Below are 21,129 nucleotides of genomic sequence, written 5' to 3'. Positions count from 1 at the left end.
TGAGTTTATAGGCTGATCAAGTAATGTATGAGCCATCAATACACCCAGAAATCGATTAAAAAAACAAATTGATGCATGCTTAAATAAACTAATGCAATTAAGGCTCTATGTTTGGATTCTTGACAAAGAACATACATGCACCGTTTTTTAATCAAGGTGCAGAGGTTAGGAACTAAAAATATAACTGCACAAAACATACATACAGTAGAGCCGACAATAAAGGGAGCTGACATTAGTATTAAACATAACCATAATAACGTGTTTATTTAACCACATGATACACAGCAGAAACATTATTCCTTATGTTTTTGCATTCAACTGCTAAACCATTATTTGGAGATTTGCAAGTACACTGCAAAGAACTTTCTGCGAAGACATCAAATTGCCTTTATTTCAATTTTACAACGTGGACACAGAACATGCCAAATGCTTCAATTTACTTTTCAACTTCAAAGGGTGAATCACTGCAAAATGGTAGTGACAACATATTTGGCATACTTTAGGACTTAGCAGATAAAACTTGGAATGTAAGAAAGAAAAAAAAAATCTGGAAGAGATTACAATCACTAGGGCCTAGGTTTTTCCTTTGGTGTAATCAATCAGGAGTAAAACCACTTGTAGTCTAAGTTAGCATGGCCTAATTTGATAGATAAAACCTGGATATTGTGTTCATGAACATTAAGTTGAACAAGTGAGACAAATTGTGGCAATATTTCGGTTTATTAAAAAAACAAACAAAACCTGTACAAAAACATTTCAAAATAGTCTGCCATGTGTAGCTTGTCAAAATTATCGCCTGGGCCCGCCTCTGCCTCTGCCACGGCCTCGCCCTCTTCCACGGCCACGCCCTCTCCCTCTTCCAGCAACTGAAGAAAATTAATAGATTAGACGTTATTTTCATAGAAACGGAAGCTAGAAAGGAAAGATGCAAATTTTACACCCCCACATATTTTATGCCCCATTGGCCCAATGGAACAGGCACAACAATTGACATACAAAAAAAGCTGAGCATGTTGTGAAAGGTCTTGCATCCATGAATTGCTATGCTTACTTTTCGCTCCAACTGCTCTTTTCAGTTCCTTGACCCAATTGGATATGTTTAGCAAGTACGTGAACCCAGAGGAAAAAGGTGTGTATGGGAGGAAGTGGAAAGAATACCAGGCCTGGCCAACCTGAAAGTGCATGGGCCCCGAAAATCCCACTTAACGCAAACTCTTAGCACTATTATTATGCAGTGTGTAGTGGCCAAACTGGGATCCTTGAGGAAAGAAAAGGAAGACCTACTGATTCAGACTAAATTCAGCCAGGTAGATAACGGGAATAACCAGGTGGCAGAGAAACGAATTACTAAGGATGATGTATTAAGTTCTTTGGAGGTCCTCACATGGAAGGCCAGTGTGACTTCGCTCATGTGAGGGATTGTGTGAAGGTGAAGTTGGTCTCAAGCACACAGAATAATCCAGCCAGCAAATACTGGAAAACACTATAAACCAAGATCTTTCGAAACAACGACATTTCACATTATCTATACTGTTACTATACCATAAGGCAGGGGTGCACAACTGATTTTGACAGAGGGCCGAAAGTACCTTACATGAGGGCTATAGTGGGCCGAAAAGTAAAAGTGGGCGGGGCGGTAGGCGGGACATGTCAGGAGGCTTTTTCAACCCCCAATTTGTATTAAACACATGGAAAAAGATGTTTTTGAGGGGTAACGATTTTTATTGCATTTCAAACTTAGATTTTGTACTACACATTTTCCATTGCTATCATTTATTTCGATTTAGTTATTGTATATCGTCTGTTTAATTAAATTATATATATTTTATTGACCCTTGATTGGACATTCCGTTATTTTGGACTGCTATAGTTTGCTGTTTGGGTTACCCAAGAGGAGTATGGCCTTCGTTGAGTCAGGTTTCCTCAAAAAAGCAAAGGATGTACATCTCCTAACTGTGCCTGTTTTAGCTTTATTATTGAGTTCACTCTTGGAGTGCAACACTATGCCCCATGGCTCCCATCCCCAACCAAACACTATGCCCCATGGTCCCCTCACCCCCAACCAAACACTATGCCCCATGGCTCCCATCCCCAACCAAACACTATGCCCCATGGCCCCCTCACCCCCAACCAAACACTATGCCCCATGGCCCCCTCACCCCCAACCAAACACTATGCCCCATGGGCCCCCTCACCCCCAACCAAACACTATGCCCCATGGGCCCCCTCACCCCCAACCAAACACTATGCCCCATGGGCCCCTCACCCCCAACCAAACACTATGCCCCATGGCCCCCACCCCAACCAAACATTATGCCCCCTGCCCCTCACCCCCCAAGCAAACACTATGCCCCCTGTCCCTCACCCACCAAGCAAACACTATGTCCCCTGTCCCTCACCCCCAACCAAACACTATGCCCCATGGCCCCCTCACCCCCCTAACCCCCAACCAAACACTATGCCCCATGGGCCCCTCACCCCCAACCAAACACTATGCCCCATGGCCCCCACCCCCAACCAAACACTATCCCCCCTGCCTCTCACCCCCCAACCAAACACTATGCCCCATGGCCCCCACCCCCAACCAAACACTATGCCCCCTGCCCCTCACCCCCCAAGCAAACACTATGCCCCCTGTCCCTCACCCCCAACCAAACACTATGCCCCATGGCCCCCTCACCCCCAACCAAACACTATGCCCCATGGCTCCCACCCCCAACTTAACACTATGCCCCCTGTCCCTCACCCACCAAGCAAACACTATGCCCCCTGTCCCTCACCCACCAAGCAAACACTATGCCCCCTGTCCCTCACCCACCAAGCAAACACTATGCCCCCTGTCCCTCACCCACCAAGCAAACACTATGCCCCCTGTCCCTCACCCACCAAGCAAACACTATGCCCCCTGTCCCTCACCCACCAAGCAAACACTATGCCCCCTGTCCCTCACCCACCAAGCAAACACTATGCCCCCTGTCCCTCACCCACCAAGCAAACACTATGCCCCCTGTCCCTCACCCACCAAGCAAACACTATGCCCCCTGTCCCTCACCCACCAAGCAAACACTATGCCCCCTGTCCCTCACCCACCAAGCAAACACTATGCCCCCTGTCCCTCACCCACCAAGCAAACACTATGTCCCCTGTCCCTCACCCACCAAGCAAACACTATGTCCCCTGTCCCTCACCCACCAAGCAAACACTATGTCCCCTGTCCCTCACCCCCAACCAAACACTATGCCCCATGGCCCCCTCACCCCCTAACCCCCAACCAAACACTATGCCCATGGGCCCCTCACCCCCAACCAAACACTATGCCCCATGGCCCCCTCACCCCCAACCAAACACTATGCCCCATGGCCCCCTCACCCACCAAGCAAACACTATGCCCCCTGTCCCTCACCCACCAAGCAAACACTATGCCCCCTGTCCCTCACCCACCAACCAAACAAACACTATGCCCCCTGTCCCTCACCCACCAACCAAACACTATGCCCCCTGTCCCTCACCCACCAACCAAACACTATGCCCCCTGTCCCTCACCCACCAACCAAACACTATGCCCCCTGTCCCTCCGTCCCGGGAGGATAGCTCAGCGGCAGCGTGCGTGTCTTGGAAGCAAGACGACACGAAGCAGCAACAGGTTCGATCCCCGGGTCCGCGCTTAGAAACCTCCGGGTGTTTAAGCGCGTTATAAATATGTAACTAAGACAAAAAAAAAAAAAAACACAATTACGCAACTAAGAAAAACAAACAATTCCTGTAACAGCGCCTTGATGCCTGCGGGCTGTGTGAGCGCTTTATAAATGTAAAATAAATAAAAAAATAAAAAATCCCTCACCCCCCAACCAAACACTATGCCCCCTATCCCTCACCCCCAACCAAACACTATGCCCCATGGCCCCCTCACCCAAACCAAACACTATGCCCCCTGTCCCTCACCCACCAAGCAAACACTATGCCCCCTGTCCCTCACCCACCAAGCAAACACTATGCCCCATGGGCCCCTCACCCCCAACCAAACACTATGCCCCATGGGCCCCTCACCCCCAACCAAACACTATGCCCCATGGCCCCCACCCCCAACCAAACACTATGCCCCATGGCCCCCTCACCCCCAACCAAACACTATGCCCCATGGCCCCCTCACCCCCAACCAAACACTATGCCCCATGGCCCCCTCACCCCCAACCAAACACTATGCCCCATGGCCCCCTCACCCCCAACCAAACACTATGCCCCATGGCCCCCTCACCCCCAACCAAACACTATGCCCCCTGTCCCTCACCCACCAAGCAAACACTATGCCCCCTGTCCCTCACCCACCAAGCAAACACTATGCCCCCTGTCCCTCACCCACCAAGCAAACACTATGCCCCCTGTCCCTCACCCACCAAGCAAACACTATGCCCCCTGTCCCTCACCCACCAAGCAAACACTATGCCCCCTGTCCCTCACCCACCAAGCAAACACTATGCCCCCTGTCCCTCACCCCCAACCAAACACTATGCCCCCTGTCCCTCACCCCCCAACCAAACACTATGCCCCCTATCCCTCACCCCCACCAAACACTATGCCCCATGGCCCCCTCACCCCCAACCAAACACTATGCCCCATGGGCCCCTCACCCCCAACCAAACACTATGCCCCATGGCCCGCACCCCAACCAAACACTATGCCCCATGGCCCCCACCCCCAACCAAACACTATGCCCCCTGTCCCTCACCCCCAACCAAACACTATGCCCCATGGCCCCTCACCCCCAACCAAACACTATACCCCAAACACTCTCAAGCATGCACCCATACAGACCCGAACCCCCGCCCCCAACGCAGCACACACATTCTCAAGCATGAACCCATACAGACCCGAACCCCCCCGCCCCCAACGCAGCACACACATTCTCAAGCATGCACCCATACAGACCCGAACCCCCCACCCCCCAACTCAGCACACACACATGCACCCTTACAGACCCGAACCCCCCACCCCCCAACTCAGCGCACACACATGCACCCTTACAGACCCGAACCCCCCACCCCCCAACACAGCGCACACACATGTACCCTTACAGACCCGAACCCCCACCCCCCAACTCAGCACACACACATGCACCCATACAGACCCGAACCCCCACCCCCCAACTCAGCACACACACCCATACAGACCTGAACCCCCCACCCCCCAACTCAGCACACACACATGCACCCTTACAGACCCGAACCCCCACCCCCCAACACAGCGCACACACATGTACCCTTACAGACCCGAACCCCCACCCCCCAACTCAGCACACACACATGCACCCATACAGACCCGAACCCCCCACCCCCCAACTCAGCACACACATGCACCCATACAGACCTGAACCCCCACCCCCAAATCAGCACACACACAGACCCGAACCCCCCCAACCCCAACTCAGCACACACACAAACATGCACCCATACAGACCCGAACCCCCACCCCCCCCAACTCAGCACACAAAAAACATTCAAATCAAAACATTCATACACATCCGACACCCACCCCCACCCCCGCATCTCAACATACACACAAAATACATTCACATACAAACATTCACACACATCAGACACACCCCCCACCCCCGCATCTCAACATACACATAAAATGCATTCAAATTCCAACATTCATACACATCCGACACCCACCCCCGCATCTCAGCATACACATAAAATGCATTCAAATTCCAACATTCATACACATCCGACACCCACCCCCGCATCTCACACACAAAATACATTCAAATTCCAACATTCATACACATCCGACACCCCCCCACCCCCGCATCTCAACACACACAAAATGCATTCAAATTCCAACATTCATACACATCCGACACCCACCCCCGCATCTCACACACAAAATACATTCAAATTCCAACATTCATACACATCCGACACCCCCCCACCCCCGCATCTCAACATACACATAAAATGCATTCAAATTCCAACATTCATACACATCCGACACCCACCCCCGCATCTCAACACACACAAAATACATTCAAATTCCAACATTCATACACATCCGACACCCCCCCACCCCCGCATCTCAACATACACAAAATGCATTCAAATTCCAACATTCATACACATCCGACACCCCCCCACCCCCGCATCTCAACATACACATAAAATGCATTCAAATTCCAACATTCATACACATCCGACACCCACCCCCGCATCTCACACACAAAATACATTCAAATTCCAACATTCATACACATCCGACACCCCCCCACCCCCGCATCTCAACATACACATAAAATGCATTCAAATTCCAACATTCATACACATCCGACACCCCCCATCCCCCCCCCATCGCAACATACACACACAAACAAAGTAAAACAGACCTGACACACAAACGCAAACAGACCACTTACCGGAGACGTGCTGGAAGGCAGGTAAGCAGGAACGCTGGAATCGTACTACGGCTGGCGTGGTCCAAGGTTGAAATGCCTTCCGGCATCAACGCCTCCATTGGGTCAGCACACACACACTACGTGGCTCGTAGGAGCAACGTGGTGCATGTGTGCTGAGCCAATGACGGCCACTGTTTTGTCCGGCCCGGAAGACAACAAAGACTTCGCGGGCCGCCCTCCATTAGGAAAGTCTTTGTGCCTCGCGGGCCGGACAAAAGAGCATGGCGGGCCGCAACTGGCCCGCGGGCCGTATGTTGTGCACCCATGCCATAAGGTCTAGACAAGAACCAACTCAGAAAACCAGTAGGAAAAAAGGATGCAGGTTAGCAGCTTTAATTTACATGGTCTTTAAAAGATTGAATTCGTGATTTTTATACGCAAGTGCATATAAAAATACCAGCAAGTACAAAATACATGTATTTAAAACCCGAGACCCACACAAAGGAAAGAAAGCCCTTGCAGAATGCGTTTCTATGGATAACCTCGTCAAGCAGGCATGTCCAAGGCAGCAAGTATCGATCTGAAGAAATCCGAGATGGACGATTGCAGTGTGGACCACCAGACAATTGAAGAAAAAACACCTGGAAAGAATGCACACAGACCCAAGGCCCTAGAGATTAAAGACCATATACAGGATGGAGATTCAGAGGCCCAGCAAAGGCAACCCTTGCTGATGGGTCCAGAAATCACATGTACAGAGATTGTTTTGTCAGGTAGGGTCTGGCTTCGTGCAGACTGAGCCCAGGGATGTGGCAGGTCTAAGATAATAGAATGAGCAGTGTTAAAGGGTAACCCACAATGAGGACGGCAGAGGAGGAGCAAGGCAGGACAGTAGATTTAAGCAGGTCCAATGGTGACAAAGGACTTGCAATATGCAGCAGAAACAGGACAGCATTTGCATAGCTCAGTCTGAATTTCCAACCATGGAGCAAGACATTTGACAGCGCAACAGCAAGCCCCTGTTTGCATGTAGACAGCAGGGACAGCAGTTTGCGTGTAGCCAGCATCACAACGAAGTTAAGCTTTGGAGGATCACCGGCAGGCACAGAGGTTTCTGCAATGATAGCTAGCACAAGTCAGAAAAGATCCTTCAAGCACAGAGGGAACACAAAGGGTCACATGGCTTTATTGTAAACCTTGTTTATCAATTAGTCCAAACTTGCACTAAGGCCAGTAGCTGTGCGGAATCAAGGCAGATGTTTTCATTAGTTTGCAGTTTCAAAGTGTTAGTCAATAAGACTCCCTAGCATCAAATCAGCGAGGACAGAGGCAGTGGATTTTTTTTGTCATGAATGCTGCCAGTTTGAGCTCAGTCCAGCATAGGCACAAGCAAAATATAAAGCGAAGTAGGGTTATTGAGGTATAGCTACCGCCATACAAGTGCCTTTCAAATGTCAAGAATATTACTAGACTTCAATCTCATTAAGTTACAGCAGGATAAATTGGCTGGTATAGAAAGCTACGGAGGTTGAGGGAAGGGCGGGGGGCGGGGGGGCATGACCACAATGTGCACATTTTGGAAAAATACTTTCCTTAAGACATGAATAATTTCAAGAACCATTGAATTTTACGGTAGGAGCACAAACCTGGAGAAGTAACTTTCAGCACAGTTATCAATATATAAAAGGAAGAGGAGAGGCTCAGAAATGCTGCATTTTTTAGTCTTTCCACTTTTTTTTCTTAGAAGGTGGCACTTCTATACAAAATCCGGCACCACGGAGCAGAGAGGCTCAGAGGCGGTCGGGCAAGAGGGGTTCCCCTGCTCGCTCTGCATCGCAGACACTTGCCTCCAACGTCACCAAAAGCCCTGCTCGGTTCGAGGGTCCAACAAGACAAAGCAACCCCAAGAGGAAAAAGCTAAAGGGACGTTGAGCAGGTGGTAAGTGGATGTGTTCCCACCAGTCACTGCCCTGCAAGCTCATTATAGCCTGTTTTAACTAGTGCAGTAAGATTTAAAGTGATACTCATCCATACATTTTGCACTAGTGGAAGTAACTTCCCATCTTGCTTTCAGCTTCCTCCAAGCTCGATGCAGCGCCTCAGTGTGAATAAAGATACATTTGATATTACTGACAGTGAGGGATGTAGATACTGTGGGTGGAGACTACGGGCATTTCAAGCCTTTGAGCTGCCTTTTCTTGGCATCAATTTGCTCCTTTTTTGCATCGGTGACTGGGCCATTAGTGCCTTTGAGCAGATTGCTTAAATTGAAGGCAAGATCATTTTTTCCTAATTTACCACTGGTCCCTACATGTCTAGTTGCTTGCAGAACAATCTCCTTTGCGGGTGGAGACAGCAGGCCTTGAGCCTTCCAATGTTCCTTCTCTCTGGCAGGCTTGCATCATCAATAGTTCCCTTTGCAGGCGGTGACTGCGGACCTTGAGCCTTCGAGTCATCCACATTCCTTTCTTCCAGTAGGCCTGCAGTGCCACAAAAGGAACAAGTTACTTACCTGTAACTGTTCTCCAGCATGGGTCTGGCATGGATTCACATGCTCATGAATATTCCCCGTCAGGCTGGGAATCCTCGGTATAGAAAAAAAAAAATCAGTATCAGTTTCGTTTCTGATCTGTCTTTCTCAGTAGTAACCAATCACTGGTCTCTGGGTCATACTGCCCCCAGCCAATGACTGCCCTCTCCCTAAGCCCCGCCATTGCAGCCATCCTCAGATTTGGTAGCACGTGAAGTGGCAGTACGACCAAGTGAAGAGCCGCAGAGTGGTAGGCGGGAGGAGACCCATGACAGGTAAGTAACTTGTTCCTTCTCCAGCATGGGATCTAGCATGGATTCACATGCTCATGAATATAAGAATACATAGCAGTATACACATGCACAGCCACGGGAGGTGGCAAAAGGCTCAATATGAAGTAATACAACAACTCAACATTAAGCAACTCTTACCTCCTCACCAGGTTCACCTTAGGCGAACAGGTTGCGAAGCACTGCCTGGCCGACTCTGGAATCCTCCCTGGAATCCCAGTCGACGCGGTAGAATCTCGTGAAGGTGTGCGTCGACCTCCACGTAGCAGCCATGCAGTTGTCGAGCAGGGGCACACCAGACAGGAACGCCGTAGTAGCAGCGATCGCTCTGGTCGAATGGGCCCTTGGACGGCCTGGCAACGGTTTGCCAACCGGTGACAGTGCATGATGCAGCCGGAGAGCCATCTGGAAATGGAAGTCTTCGAAAGAGCCTTCCCTTGATTCACAGGTCCAAAGTTCACAAACAGCTGCGATGTCTTCCGAAAGTTCTTCGTGCGGTCCACGTAGAACTTCAGCGCTCTAGCTACATCCAGCGAGTGCAAAGTCCTCTCAGCCGGCGACAAAGGCGACGGGAAGAAAACTGGCAACACCAAGGGCTCGTTGAGGTGGAAGTCCGACGGCACCTTGGGCATGAAGGAGGGGTGCGTCCTCAGCACCACCCTCGTGTCGTGAAAAGTCAACTTTTGTTCCATAGTGAACAGGAGAGAGCAGAGGCAAGTCAGCGCCCAGAGTGATGTAATAGAAGAGCCGGTATGGGTGAAACATTTGAGAGGACAACTGTACCCAACGCAGACAAAGTGGAGTGGGTCCTAAACTTTACTCTGGACTCTGTAAAGGACGCAATTAAGAACTCCTGAGGATTAAGGGCACCTGGGTCAAAGGGGCTCACAAATCAGATCTTTATATCAGATGCCATCTTATGGTCCAAAACCTTATATAATCTTTTCCAGGAGATAATCGGCTCACGGGTCTTGCCTGAATCGTGGAGGGAATCTGTTGTGATACCCATCTACAAGAGTGACCATGGAAGTGCCTATACTTGGATTTAATATTCTTTCCTTCCCAGGGATACGTAGAGGGTATCATGAGGGTAAAATGACCCAACTGGGGAAATAACATTTGTATCAGCCAAGTGATTTTTATTCTTGCATACAGAGTGGATGTAAACCCAGTAATAAAAACAAACTGGGTAAATTCGAGAGGGTATTATGGAAAAATGTTCTCTCCCTCCCAATGATATCCATATGTTAAGAAATGGGTCTTCAATCTTTGTTCACATATTAAATGGAGAAAACTGTATAGCGATTCATCTGGGTAGCACAATTAAACACTATACTAAGACATGAAAATAGAACTAACTAATAATGAGAACCTCCGATTGGTCTGACCCAACATGCCCTCGAGATCCTGTGAATGCGACGTAAGCGATCTCACCATTAATCTAATGCATGTAAAAAAGCAAGAAAGGACTGGATTCAAACTATCACAGAGATCTAAAAAGCTGGCACAATCCCTCAACGCATGACAAGGCCCAGGGATACTTAGCTGGCTACTTCAGTGCCAGAGGTCGAACCGACTTCTTGCTGTCAACATACTACCCTACCCACAAGGGAAACGCAAGACACAATGATCTGTATAGAAGACAATCTGCCTACGTTGTAACCATTCATGTGTCGAGACAGTAAGACGTTCTGATGCATAGGCACACAAGATGAGTGTGAACAAGTTTGCTAGATTTGTGGACAAGGATTGGTGGCTGGACAATCATTTTGGGACCGACTGCTCAGGCCACAAAGGACTCTCGACCTGGGAAGTTATAACATTTCTTCGCGAACCGGGGCAACTGAAGTGCACTCTCTCCATTTGCGTTTTACTTTCTCTTTATTATATATGCATTTGAATGTCTACTTTTTCCAATTTGGTAATTTGTGAAAAGTCGGTTGACTAGAACACAATAAGTACCATTGAAGGACTATTTACAGTAGGGTTACAAATACCTGGAGGGGTAACTAAGCACAGTTATCAATATTCAAAAGGAAATAACTATTCACATTGAAGAATCCTAGGGATTGAAGACTTATCTGCCAAGCATACTTGGGCAGACTGGATAACTAATAGCTTTCAACTTTTCGGAAAACTGCTGTCCCAGACCTGGCATGCCAGAATAAATGTCTCCACCCAAGTACAACAGAAGATAGTCAGTAAGCCTTTGTGGTGTGACGCTACCTTTACGGTACAGTTACTGCTGGCCTGCATCATTTGTTTGCAATGCCCAACAATGGCATGTTTTGCCATCTGCCTGGAGTTATATTATCTCTGACCTGCTCTGCTTTAAGTAGTACGCTACAGTATGTTTTTAAGCTGTTGTGTAAGATCTTGCTTTTCAAGGAGCTTTGGAAAACTTGGCAGATTTGGATTTCTGAAATACAACACATTTTGTAGGGGGCTTGGGATTACATTACCCCCCCTGGCCCAGCAAACACCTTCTCCAGGCATCCGCTTTCGTCACCCCATAGACTACAGTGGAGTCCTGCGATAAATGTGGCCCCATTGTACACATTGCTCCTCCACCTTTTCCTTCTCATGCCTTCCTGAGCAGCTTATCTGTCCCTCGCCTTCATCCCATCTATCAACCCAACTTTCCTCCTCCCTACGGAACTGGCCAAAATGACAGCTTAAAAGTCAGAATTCGTGATTTGGTCGATTTGACTGTTGGAAAATTCTGAGCGGCTGAAAAGTTCGAACAAATCACGCATTCGGTGCTGGGGCTGCCCCCCGCAGCCATCCCAATAAAAAGAAAAGACCCTGAGGCGCCGGTTCCTGATCACGGAAGTGAAAGGGAACAGGCATTGCAGGGACACAAGGTGGGTATGGGGTGTGGGCTGGGGCCAAGTTGTTCAGGGGAGAAAAGATTACTTCGGAAGAATAATCTTCAGTCTTTTCTCCATCGAACATTTGGATCATGGGCTTTCAACCACGATCCATCCCTACCACTACACATTCCATCATACTCCCCAATTGCAGCCGACAGGCAAAATCAATTTGAAACCATAACCGACAGGAGATGCTATATAAATGTAAGATAAGTTCCACTGAAGGTCATTCACACCCCTTTAAATTGGGTAATGTTACTAACCAGAGCACCTGAGCATCATTCCAATAGAGATATTTCATCCGATGCAAATGCCATTAACTCAATTAACACTTATCGCTTCAACATATGAGTGTTTAAACTACTCTGTACTAACAGATCCCAAAAAAAATCTCTCCATTTAATATAAAAACTAGAGGCATACTCACAGCCACGATCTTCCATGTAGATCCCCTCCCGCCCCCCACCCTTTGTGGGATGTAAAATATCGTGATGCAATGCCCATCTAGGAAAGGAAAGCAGAGAAACTCTGGCTCGCCTCAAGTAATACACATTACTACTATATCACACACAGCAATCCGAGTTACAGCAACAAGAGTTTTACCTGGACGATAAGAGTATACAAATATAGGATGTCTAAATCCCGCTCTAGTAAAATAAGGAAGGACCAGGTCGGTTTAGCAGAATAGGCTGCTACACGTCAAGTAATTGTAGTTCCAGTAACCACTTAAATTTTTATTTTTTATTTTTTTAAATGATCTACTAGGTCTAAGAATGCGACCATAAGAAAAGTCACTAAACAGTCGACAATTTGCTTTAGGGATATTGCCATTAATTATGATACCCTGTCTTCACTCTTGAAAAATAATTTGAGTAATCTGAAAGAGCGTGTTATAAGATAAGTTACCATTACATTCGCCATTTTTATTATACTTTATTATTGCAGTTTTTAGAAAAGAGGCAGTAAAGAAAATAGATAATTCATAACAGGACATCAATTCTTTATAATTAAATAGACTTCCCGCTTGTAAGTATTCACAAAAATCCGGTAGTCGGCTCCCTTGTAGGGATAAAGCTAGAACATGAGATTTAGGTTTAATCAATTAACAATGGATGTTAAGGGAGCTTGGAACAAAAAAAAACTAAAAAATCATGAAACATTTGTATTTAGATTGTGAATGTTTGGATAACCCGAGAAAATAAATCCTTGGAAGATATGGTCACTATTTAAGATTGTGAAACCTAGAAATGTTCTAGTGGAGAGCAGATCGCTATTGGTTTAGTATATTTTTGGAAAACTTTCATGTAAATAATATAATTGTCTGCACTATTGCGGGGAGTTTGATAACTAATGTAAAAGCAATATTTTTGATGGAATGCATTTAAAAATAAGTATATTGTATTTTAATGTTGAACGGTTTGATAAATCAAAATACATTTTCACTAACCATTTTAGTATGGACATTCTGGATGAGAAGTGCGTCCTGTCAGTATAGACTTTTCAGTCTTGCTCTTCATTCTCTCTCAACATAGTTGCTCTAGCTCTCAAAGATTATGACGTGTGACATAGCAGGAATTGGGTGATGTGTATATTTGAGGCACCGTTTTTGTGGTTTCTCTGCTTTCCTTTACTAGATAGGTGGTGCATCACAGATGCCTAGGGATATTTTACATTTCAGGGAAATGTTTTTCTACAGGGAGGATGGTGACCCGAGTATGCAGCTTTGAAAGTTTGTATAATAAAAAGGGATCCTTTCACATGTGTGAACATTGGAGCATTTGAATCAATCACAGAGCTCTCCATTAAGTCTCCACACCTGCAGGTGTAGCTTCCAAAACTTAACACTAGGCCAGTAGCCACGATATGGCATTTATAACACGCCTATACACAAGTGTTTCAAGGCGCGACGAGGCAAGGGGGGGGGCGGGACAAAGGGAGGATGGACAACGATCTTACTAGGCCAGATGTCATTCAGATCGCGCAAGTGCATGGGAACGGGGGGGGGGAGGAAGAGTGCAAGAGGGGAAAGAGGGGGGAGTGCAGTACAGGGGAAGTGGAATAATAAATACAATACATAAAAAACAGGCAAGTGCAAGGAAGTGCGGACAAAGTGCTGGAAAGGGGACTGAAGGGATACAGAAAACAATCCCGGCCAGAGATCAGAAGGGTGGCCAGGTAACCAGTGCAGTAGTTCAGCAAGGATGGGGAGGAGAGAAAGCAAAAGCAAAGAGGAAGGTTTTGAGGTGGTTCTCCTCGAGTTTCAGGGAGGCAGGAAGGCTGTTCCAGAGAGAGGTCCCTGCCGAAGAGAGTGATCTGCCACCAACTCGTTGCTTGGAGAAGCGACTGACCCTGAGGGAGTTGGAGGCAGATGAGCGAAGAGCTCGAGAAGGATTTAGGAAGAGTTGGGAGGTATTTTGGCCCCAGAAGGCCTTGTGTACAATGCAGAGGGTTTTGAATTTAATCCTAGCAGCCACTGGGAACCAGTGCAGAAATGTCAGTCCTGGAGAGATACAGTCCCTGGGCTTGAGGCCAAGGACAAGTCTCGCAGTCCTGTTCTGGATACGTTGCAGAGGGTGGAGAGTGGGGGCAGGAAGATTTAGATAGAGGCTGTTACAGTAGTCCAGCTTGGAGAGGACCAGGGCTCTGGAGACAGTGAGCTTCTGGGGGAAGGATAGGAAAGGAAGAATACCCCCAAGGAGGTGCAGCTGGTAGTGTGACCTCTAGAGACGTCAGAGATGTGAGGGGAGAAGGAGAGTGCAGAGTCGAATGTATTACACTAGGTTACTCTGCAATATAAAAGATCTATAGATATTCATAACTAGCAACACGACTCCCTTTCACCAAAGCCATCATCACCGTTTAACCACAGATTCGATAAAAGCACTTGGATTTAAATGATATTTGCACCAGGGGAAGGCCGCCCAATCAGCAGGCACGAAGACACCGCCACTCAAGGACCTTCCCAGGTCGGTGCCATCTTGATTGTGGGGAAGAAACAGCCTCTCCCTGTTGATGCCCGCTCCCCCAACCCTGAAACAAAACAGACACCCCGCCCCCACCCTAACCACCTGCTGGACAAGAGCTTTGTGCTCTGGTCCCCATTGAGATGGAAAAAGGACTAAGCCGCTTTTCCTATGGCGACAGTGTCTGGTTTATTTTTTTGATGGGAGATTAGGCTCACGCCAAACGTGCACAGCCCATCTCCTGACCCAAAAACGTATAAAAATTAAACCATTTGCACCTGGGATGTGAATGGCTATCACCCCCTTGTCGGGTGAGAAACATGGCAGTCAGGCCTCGCGAAGGCACTTACAAGCCTGGCAGGCCATTGCCAACCATCGTCCCCCACCCCCCTAATGTGGCAGTGACTGCCATAATAAATGCATGGCTTTATGTTTTGGTACACTACCGTCATACCCAAAAATCAACATGTGCATGGCAACATCACTCCTGCAATTCAGACAAGTGCAGACGAGGCTTTTGAAGAATTTCCTCCAGCCCAAAATAACTTCGAAATGGGGGTCAAGCTGCCCCATGTCCACACATTAATGGCCGCCAGAAAAAGTATAACACTTTGCTGCACCCACTTAGTTCCTACTATATAAGAAAACTACAAACATACCCCCGAGATCATAGTGGCCCATCTGATCCCAATTCCTGAAATTGCAATCACCAATTCATATCCCTATTAACATTACAGTCCCTGTAAAGGGGCTTAACAGATGCTAGAAAAAGCAAATTGCTGAACTGCATTAACTCATTCAAGTTTTGCTAGCTTTAGCCAGAGTTAACAGCAAGGACCCCACCACCCCATGGCAATGCTCCAGCTCATCTGTTTGACGCACATTACATTTTGGTGCACACAGAGGTATAGGCTTAATTCAACCTTTTGTGGTTTTGTTTCACGCACCTTGAAATTGTTTCAGCACCATAAGCAATCAGAGAAAATAGGGCTGAACGAGAAAAGTCTACAATTCATACATATATCAAACAACCAGGCTACACATTCTGTAACCAACTTACCCGCTTCTCTTTTTTTGGATCTAACTTTGGGTTCAACATCCACCAGTAATGTATCAAGAGGCAGGCTGTCAGGTAGAATAAAGTATCGGATATTATTTCCCCGAATACTTAAGGTCTCTAGTTGTACAGGCTCTCTGTTCTTCAGGGTCATTTTTACCGCTTTAAGATGTGTATTCATACTCACATCTACACCTGAAAAAAAAAAAAGCTTGGTAAGGAGAGATTAAAATATCAGATGGCATTGAAACCCCAAGATGGGAAACACCTGCAGGCAACAAATACTTTGCTATTGCATTGGCAACATGAAACAGTTAAATGTAAAGGTATTTGTACCCAGGCGCTCTGGCGGATCTGCAAACGAGAAGGTGGGATGGGTTAGTAAGGTGAAGGGTGAGTAGGATAGTGAGAGGAGTGGTGTTCTGTTGGCAGTAAGGTGAAGGGTGAGTAGGATAGTGAGAGAAATGGTCTGTTGGCCGCTTCAACTCTGTATACACCGGGTGCTGAGCTTTGGTGCGAGTTTCGGATCGATGTCAGTCCTCGTGTGCTGTTGGTGCGGCTTATGTGTTGGTGTTGTGAAGTGCGTGCAGGAGATGGTTGCATGAAATTTTTGAGTGAGATAAGTATGCAGAAATGTTGAGCCTTTTTTGGTTAGTGGGTTATATGATGTTTAACATGCCAACACTTAAGTGTGGCACTTGCAAACCTTCACAATCCCATCAAGATGGGGAAGGGACTACACCTGGCTGGGGTTTAGGTTTTGGTGCGACGTGCTCGCTGTTCTAACAAGCTCTGTGGGTGTTCTTATTCTGATGGAGTAAGTATTGTGGGGTTGGGTGTATATTCTCCTCCTTGGGAGCAGGTATTGTAGTCTCCTCTTACAATACTTTCTACCTGAATGTGTCTGCTGGGAGTTTGGATATGGTACAGGCCGGGAGGCTGTGGATGAGTCGTTCAAGTGCTTTCGTCTCGGTCCGAGTATGTGATTAGTCTTAGTCCTCCTTTTGTGGCCATTTCTCATAATGTCTTATGGTTTATGGGGTCCGTTCTTTGGGTTCTGTACATGTCAATTTTTGGGAGCGACTGGGGTCGGTAACTTTATTCATCGTTGTTTAGCATGGTGGGCATTCTTGTGCGTCATTGTAGTTACGCTGTTAAGAGCCAGGATTGAAAAGTTTCCTTAATACTAGGTGGTTTGTTGTGTTATGTATATTCTTTGGTAGGTCATTCCAGGTTTTTTGGTGCCTGCTGAGAGAAAGCGGATCCTCCGAGTTTTCTTCCGTTATAGGGTTTTGGTTCCAGGCTGATGTCGGTGCTTGATCTCAGTGTTCTTGTCGGCTGGTGTAGGTATAGTTTATCACTCAGGAATTCTGCGCCTTGCTCTGTGTGTGATGCACATTGATTTGGATTTGATTCACTGTTTGGTAGCCAATTAGTATTTTTAGCGTGTGTGATGTGTTCTCTTCTGGATAGCTTGAGGAGTCTGGCTGGCGCATTTTGTATGCATTGTTTTAGAAGTCACCCAGGCATAGGCTATTGGCGTAATTCACTCCACTCTAGACATGATCAGAGCGATGATGGCAAGTGTTTTGGCGAATGACAGGAACGGCAGGATCCTTTTTGACGCTCGCAGGAGTAAAATCTTTCTTAAGTAGAGCGTTTACTTGTGGCTCTATGGTGAGGTTGTTGTCCATCAGGACCCATATGTTTTTTGCAGTAGATGGCGCTGGTGTGGTGCCGAGCTCTTGGCCAGGGGATGTAGACGATATCTCCCTTTTTCGTAACAATCACTATCTGTTTTGCCTGGGTTGATTGAGGTGGTTGAGGTTCATCCTTTTGAATATATCACAAAGGCAATTCTCTAGTGTGGCGTTTTCTTCTCTGGTGTCTTGTATGTTGAAGATTGAGTATCGTCAGCGTAGTTGTAACATGTGAGGCCGTGTCTTTTGATGATTAATAGGTACAGGTAGATGTTTAATAGAAGCGGGGAGAAAGAGGATACTTGTGGTACACGCACGTGGAGTCTCTTGGTTTGGACTAAAAGGTTTCATCCATACGGTTTCAGTTCGGTTTGTTAGGAAGGATTTGATCCACAGTAGGGCGGTAACCGTTATTCATAGTCCTAATCTCTATGAGGATGTCGTGGTTGACCGTGTCGAATGCTGCAGATAGGTCAAGGAGAATCAGGGCAGTACTGTTGTCCGAGGAGTTTGTTTTTAGGTGGTCCCATATTGAGAGGAGAGCGGATTCCGTTGCTCATTGGTCTGAATCCAACTTGTCCTTGGTCTAGTAGACAGTGCTCTTCTACAAATTGTGTTATTTTCTAAACATGTTTCTAGCAGTTTGGCTGTGTAAGGAATGTTGGAAATTGGTCCGTAGTTGGATAAGTCCTCTCTGTTTCCTGTTTTGTCTTTGTTAAGCCTAGTTCCCAAACCAGGTGACAAACGACAGAAAAGTATGCTTCAATATGCTGACATTTTACATTATCCTTACATGGTGCAATGCTGCATAGAGCCAGCATGCAGAATGTGTGCCAGAACATGAATGGAGTATAGATTTTTAGAGGGACAAGACGTTTAAAAGGTAGACTGCTCATAGTATGCTGCCATCAATGTGAGACGAAACCAGAGTTAGTACTACCAGGTTAAGTTACTTGTGAGAAGGCTGCTCTTGCAAAGAACGGATAGTTGCAAACTTTGTCAGTGCATTGTCGATGCTCTGTGCTGCTAGTGCCCTTTACAAATACAAATAAAAAACACACAAATGCTTCGCAATTTGCAATATAAGGATACATCAAGGAATTAAGCCAGTTGGGAAAGCCAGGTTTGGACTGGCAGTTATTCTTCTCAGAAGAAAAATCTTGATATGTTCAGATTATAGGGGTTAGATGTGAAAAATTCAGTGAAAATTCCTGCGGTTTAATATTAAGTCGCCAGGTAGGTGACTTTTTCCTGACCCCTAAAATTCTTGCCCCAAATATTCAAGGATGGATATAATTATATATCATTATCTCCAGTGATAGAATAAAGTGTAATTGTCTGGAGGGTGCATTTGTAGGGAAATGTCGCCACCCGGCGATATTACTGGATCCCGGTTGGTGATGGCGATATTACTGGATACAGATTGGTGACTGAAGTATAGAATTTTGCAACACTTAGCCGACCACCAGTTATGTCCAAGTTTACGCGCAGAAGCAGAGGGGATGATTGACATGGTCATGCTGATAGCTTGCAACATAAATTGGCTATTTTCTGACGTCAACAATGCATACAACCAAGAAGCCAGTTTGAATCAACTACACGATCACGTTTTCCATGGACATTAGGAAATATTTGAGACCCAGTTACATCCATTTTAAAATTAAAAGGTTGACAGTAGTATTTATCCACTAAGGTTGGAGACTTCTGCTTTTATGTGTTCGAATAAGTTGAACAGCCACCCCCACTTGTGAGAACAGCATCAAATTATAACAAACACGTACCTGCCACTGTGCAAATGCATGACAATTACCAGTCATTTCAACAAAGTACATCAGCAAGAACTCAACACTAAACCTAGTAAGCAATTAATATGAAACGAATGTAAAATCATAACCAGCATTCACAAGAGGAGAGTTGTCCTTTTTGGTCAGGCCATATCACATTACAGGGGCCTCCCAACAAATTAAGACTGAAATATTAATGCGCGTGTTGAGTACAATTTAGATTTAAGGCGTGGCTCAATTAATTTCCTAGAGAAACATTTGCACCAACTTTCCCGGAACCATGACTTTCAAATGTGTATGTAAATCACACTGCCAAAACCTAGCCTTCATAAAGAACTCACTGGGTACAGGGCCATGCTCCAGAAACTCAAATAGTGCAGTTACACAAAAAGGCTCCAGTTGGCCTTTATGAACAGAGTAGCTATACACTAGCCTGTAGTAGTGGTCAAAATAAACAAACGTTTATAGCATGCAATGTTGCAACGACAGAATGGAAATCAGGGTCTTGCTCCCATCACAAAAATGTCTCCCTTCAACTTTAGCCTTATTTGACTGGTCTACAGCATTTCAATGTGCGATCAAGCAACATGTTCCAATATCTGGGGTCAGGTGTAAGCCAGGGCAAATAAATTCGGCCAGACCCCAAATGTTAACTGTAGTCTGGCCAAGCTTATGACAATTTATGCTAACGAAATGCTTTAAACATTGGGTTAAAAAAAAAAAAAAAGTCAGACGCGTTCCCCGTTATACAAATGCTAAACCAAAACAAATTCATAACGTTTCAGGACAAGTGCTAAAAAAAAAAAGCCAAATGTATAACTAATGGCTGTTTTTTCCCTACAGGAACCGTTTACTTTTTTGCAGATAACAATTTGTTAAAAAATGAACACAGCGCAATTCCCAAAAAGTATTATGGTGCATTTTTTTAAAATTACTGTAAGAAACACGTCCCCAAGCATAGAGTTAACATTGCAATCCCGACTCAATTGTATTCATTCAAGGAGCGTCATAGCAGCTACACGAATGATACCATGTGAATGACTGCTTTATCTTACTGGCCTTTGATGTCATTGGTCCGCAGACATGGACACTAAACCACCTCAATACACATGGAAACAAACTCAGCAGGATGAAGCTTAATGCACCCCTAATACATGGCTGGCTGTGCACAACTGATGATTTTTCAACAGTCTGACAATTACGAATACCCTTTGTTGTATTATAAACCTCAATACACGTGTCACCAATGAATGATGAAAGCACGCCGCGGGCATGCCCTACTGCTACCCCAAGCTGCAAACTCACAATCCCCTACTTAAATACTAATTTGATCAACTTCAAAAAGGAAATACGATTTCTTAGCAAGATTCAAGCCTAGGACATGCAGGTTACAAATTGAGATCTTACTGCATTTTATTGTACGGTCCTATTTGTATTACATTCAAAGATGCACAGAACTGGTTTCCTCATGCTAGTGCTAGCAAGTCCTCTAGCACCCAAACTCGCACACCCCCTACAATGTTACTCCTTGCGTTATTTTGTGA

The 21,129-nt window shown here is 46.2% G+C and overlaps 1 protein-coding gene across 1 annotated transcript in view; it reads right to left on the bottom strand.

The window, feature by feature from the left end:
* Positions 1–238: 238 nt before the first annotated feature.
* SNRPD1 (small nuclear ribonucleoprotein D1 polypeptide) overlaps positions 239–21,129 on the bottom strand; it is a 43,991-nt gene continuing 23,100 nt past the window's right edge. Inside the window, exons 3-4 of the mRNA XM_069613356.1 lie at positions 16,105–16,296; positions 239–866 (exon numbers count right to left, since the gene is read on the bottom strand). Of these exons, the coding sequence (XP_069469457.1) occupies positions 790–866; positions 16,105–16,296 (269 nt within the window). The 3' untranslated portion in view covers positions 239–789. The remainder of the gene's footprint in view (positions 867–16,104; positions 16,297–21,129) is intronic.

Source organism: Ambystoma mexicanum, chromosome 5p (assembly GCF_040938575.1).
Source record: "Ambystoma mexicanum isolate Mex_15411 chromosome 5p, UKY_AmexF1_1, whole genome shotgun sequence".
Taxonomy (NCBI): Eukaryota; Metazoa; Chordata; class Amphibia; order Caudata; family Ambystomatidae; genus Ambystoma; species Ambystoma mexicanum.
This window is presented reverse-complemented; position numbering and strand designations above follow the sequence as displayed.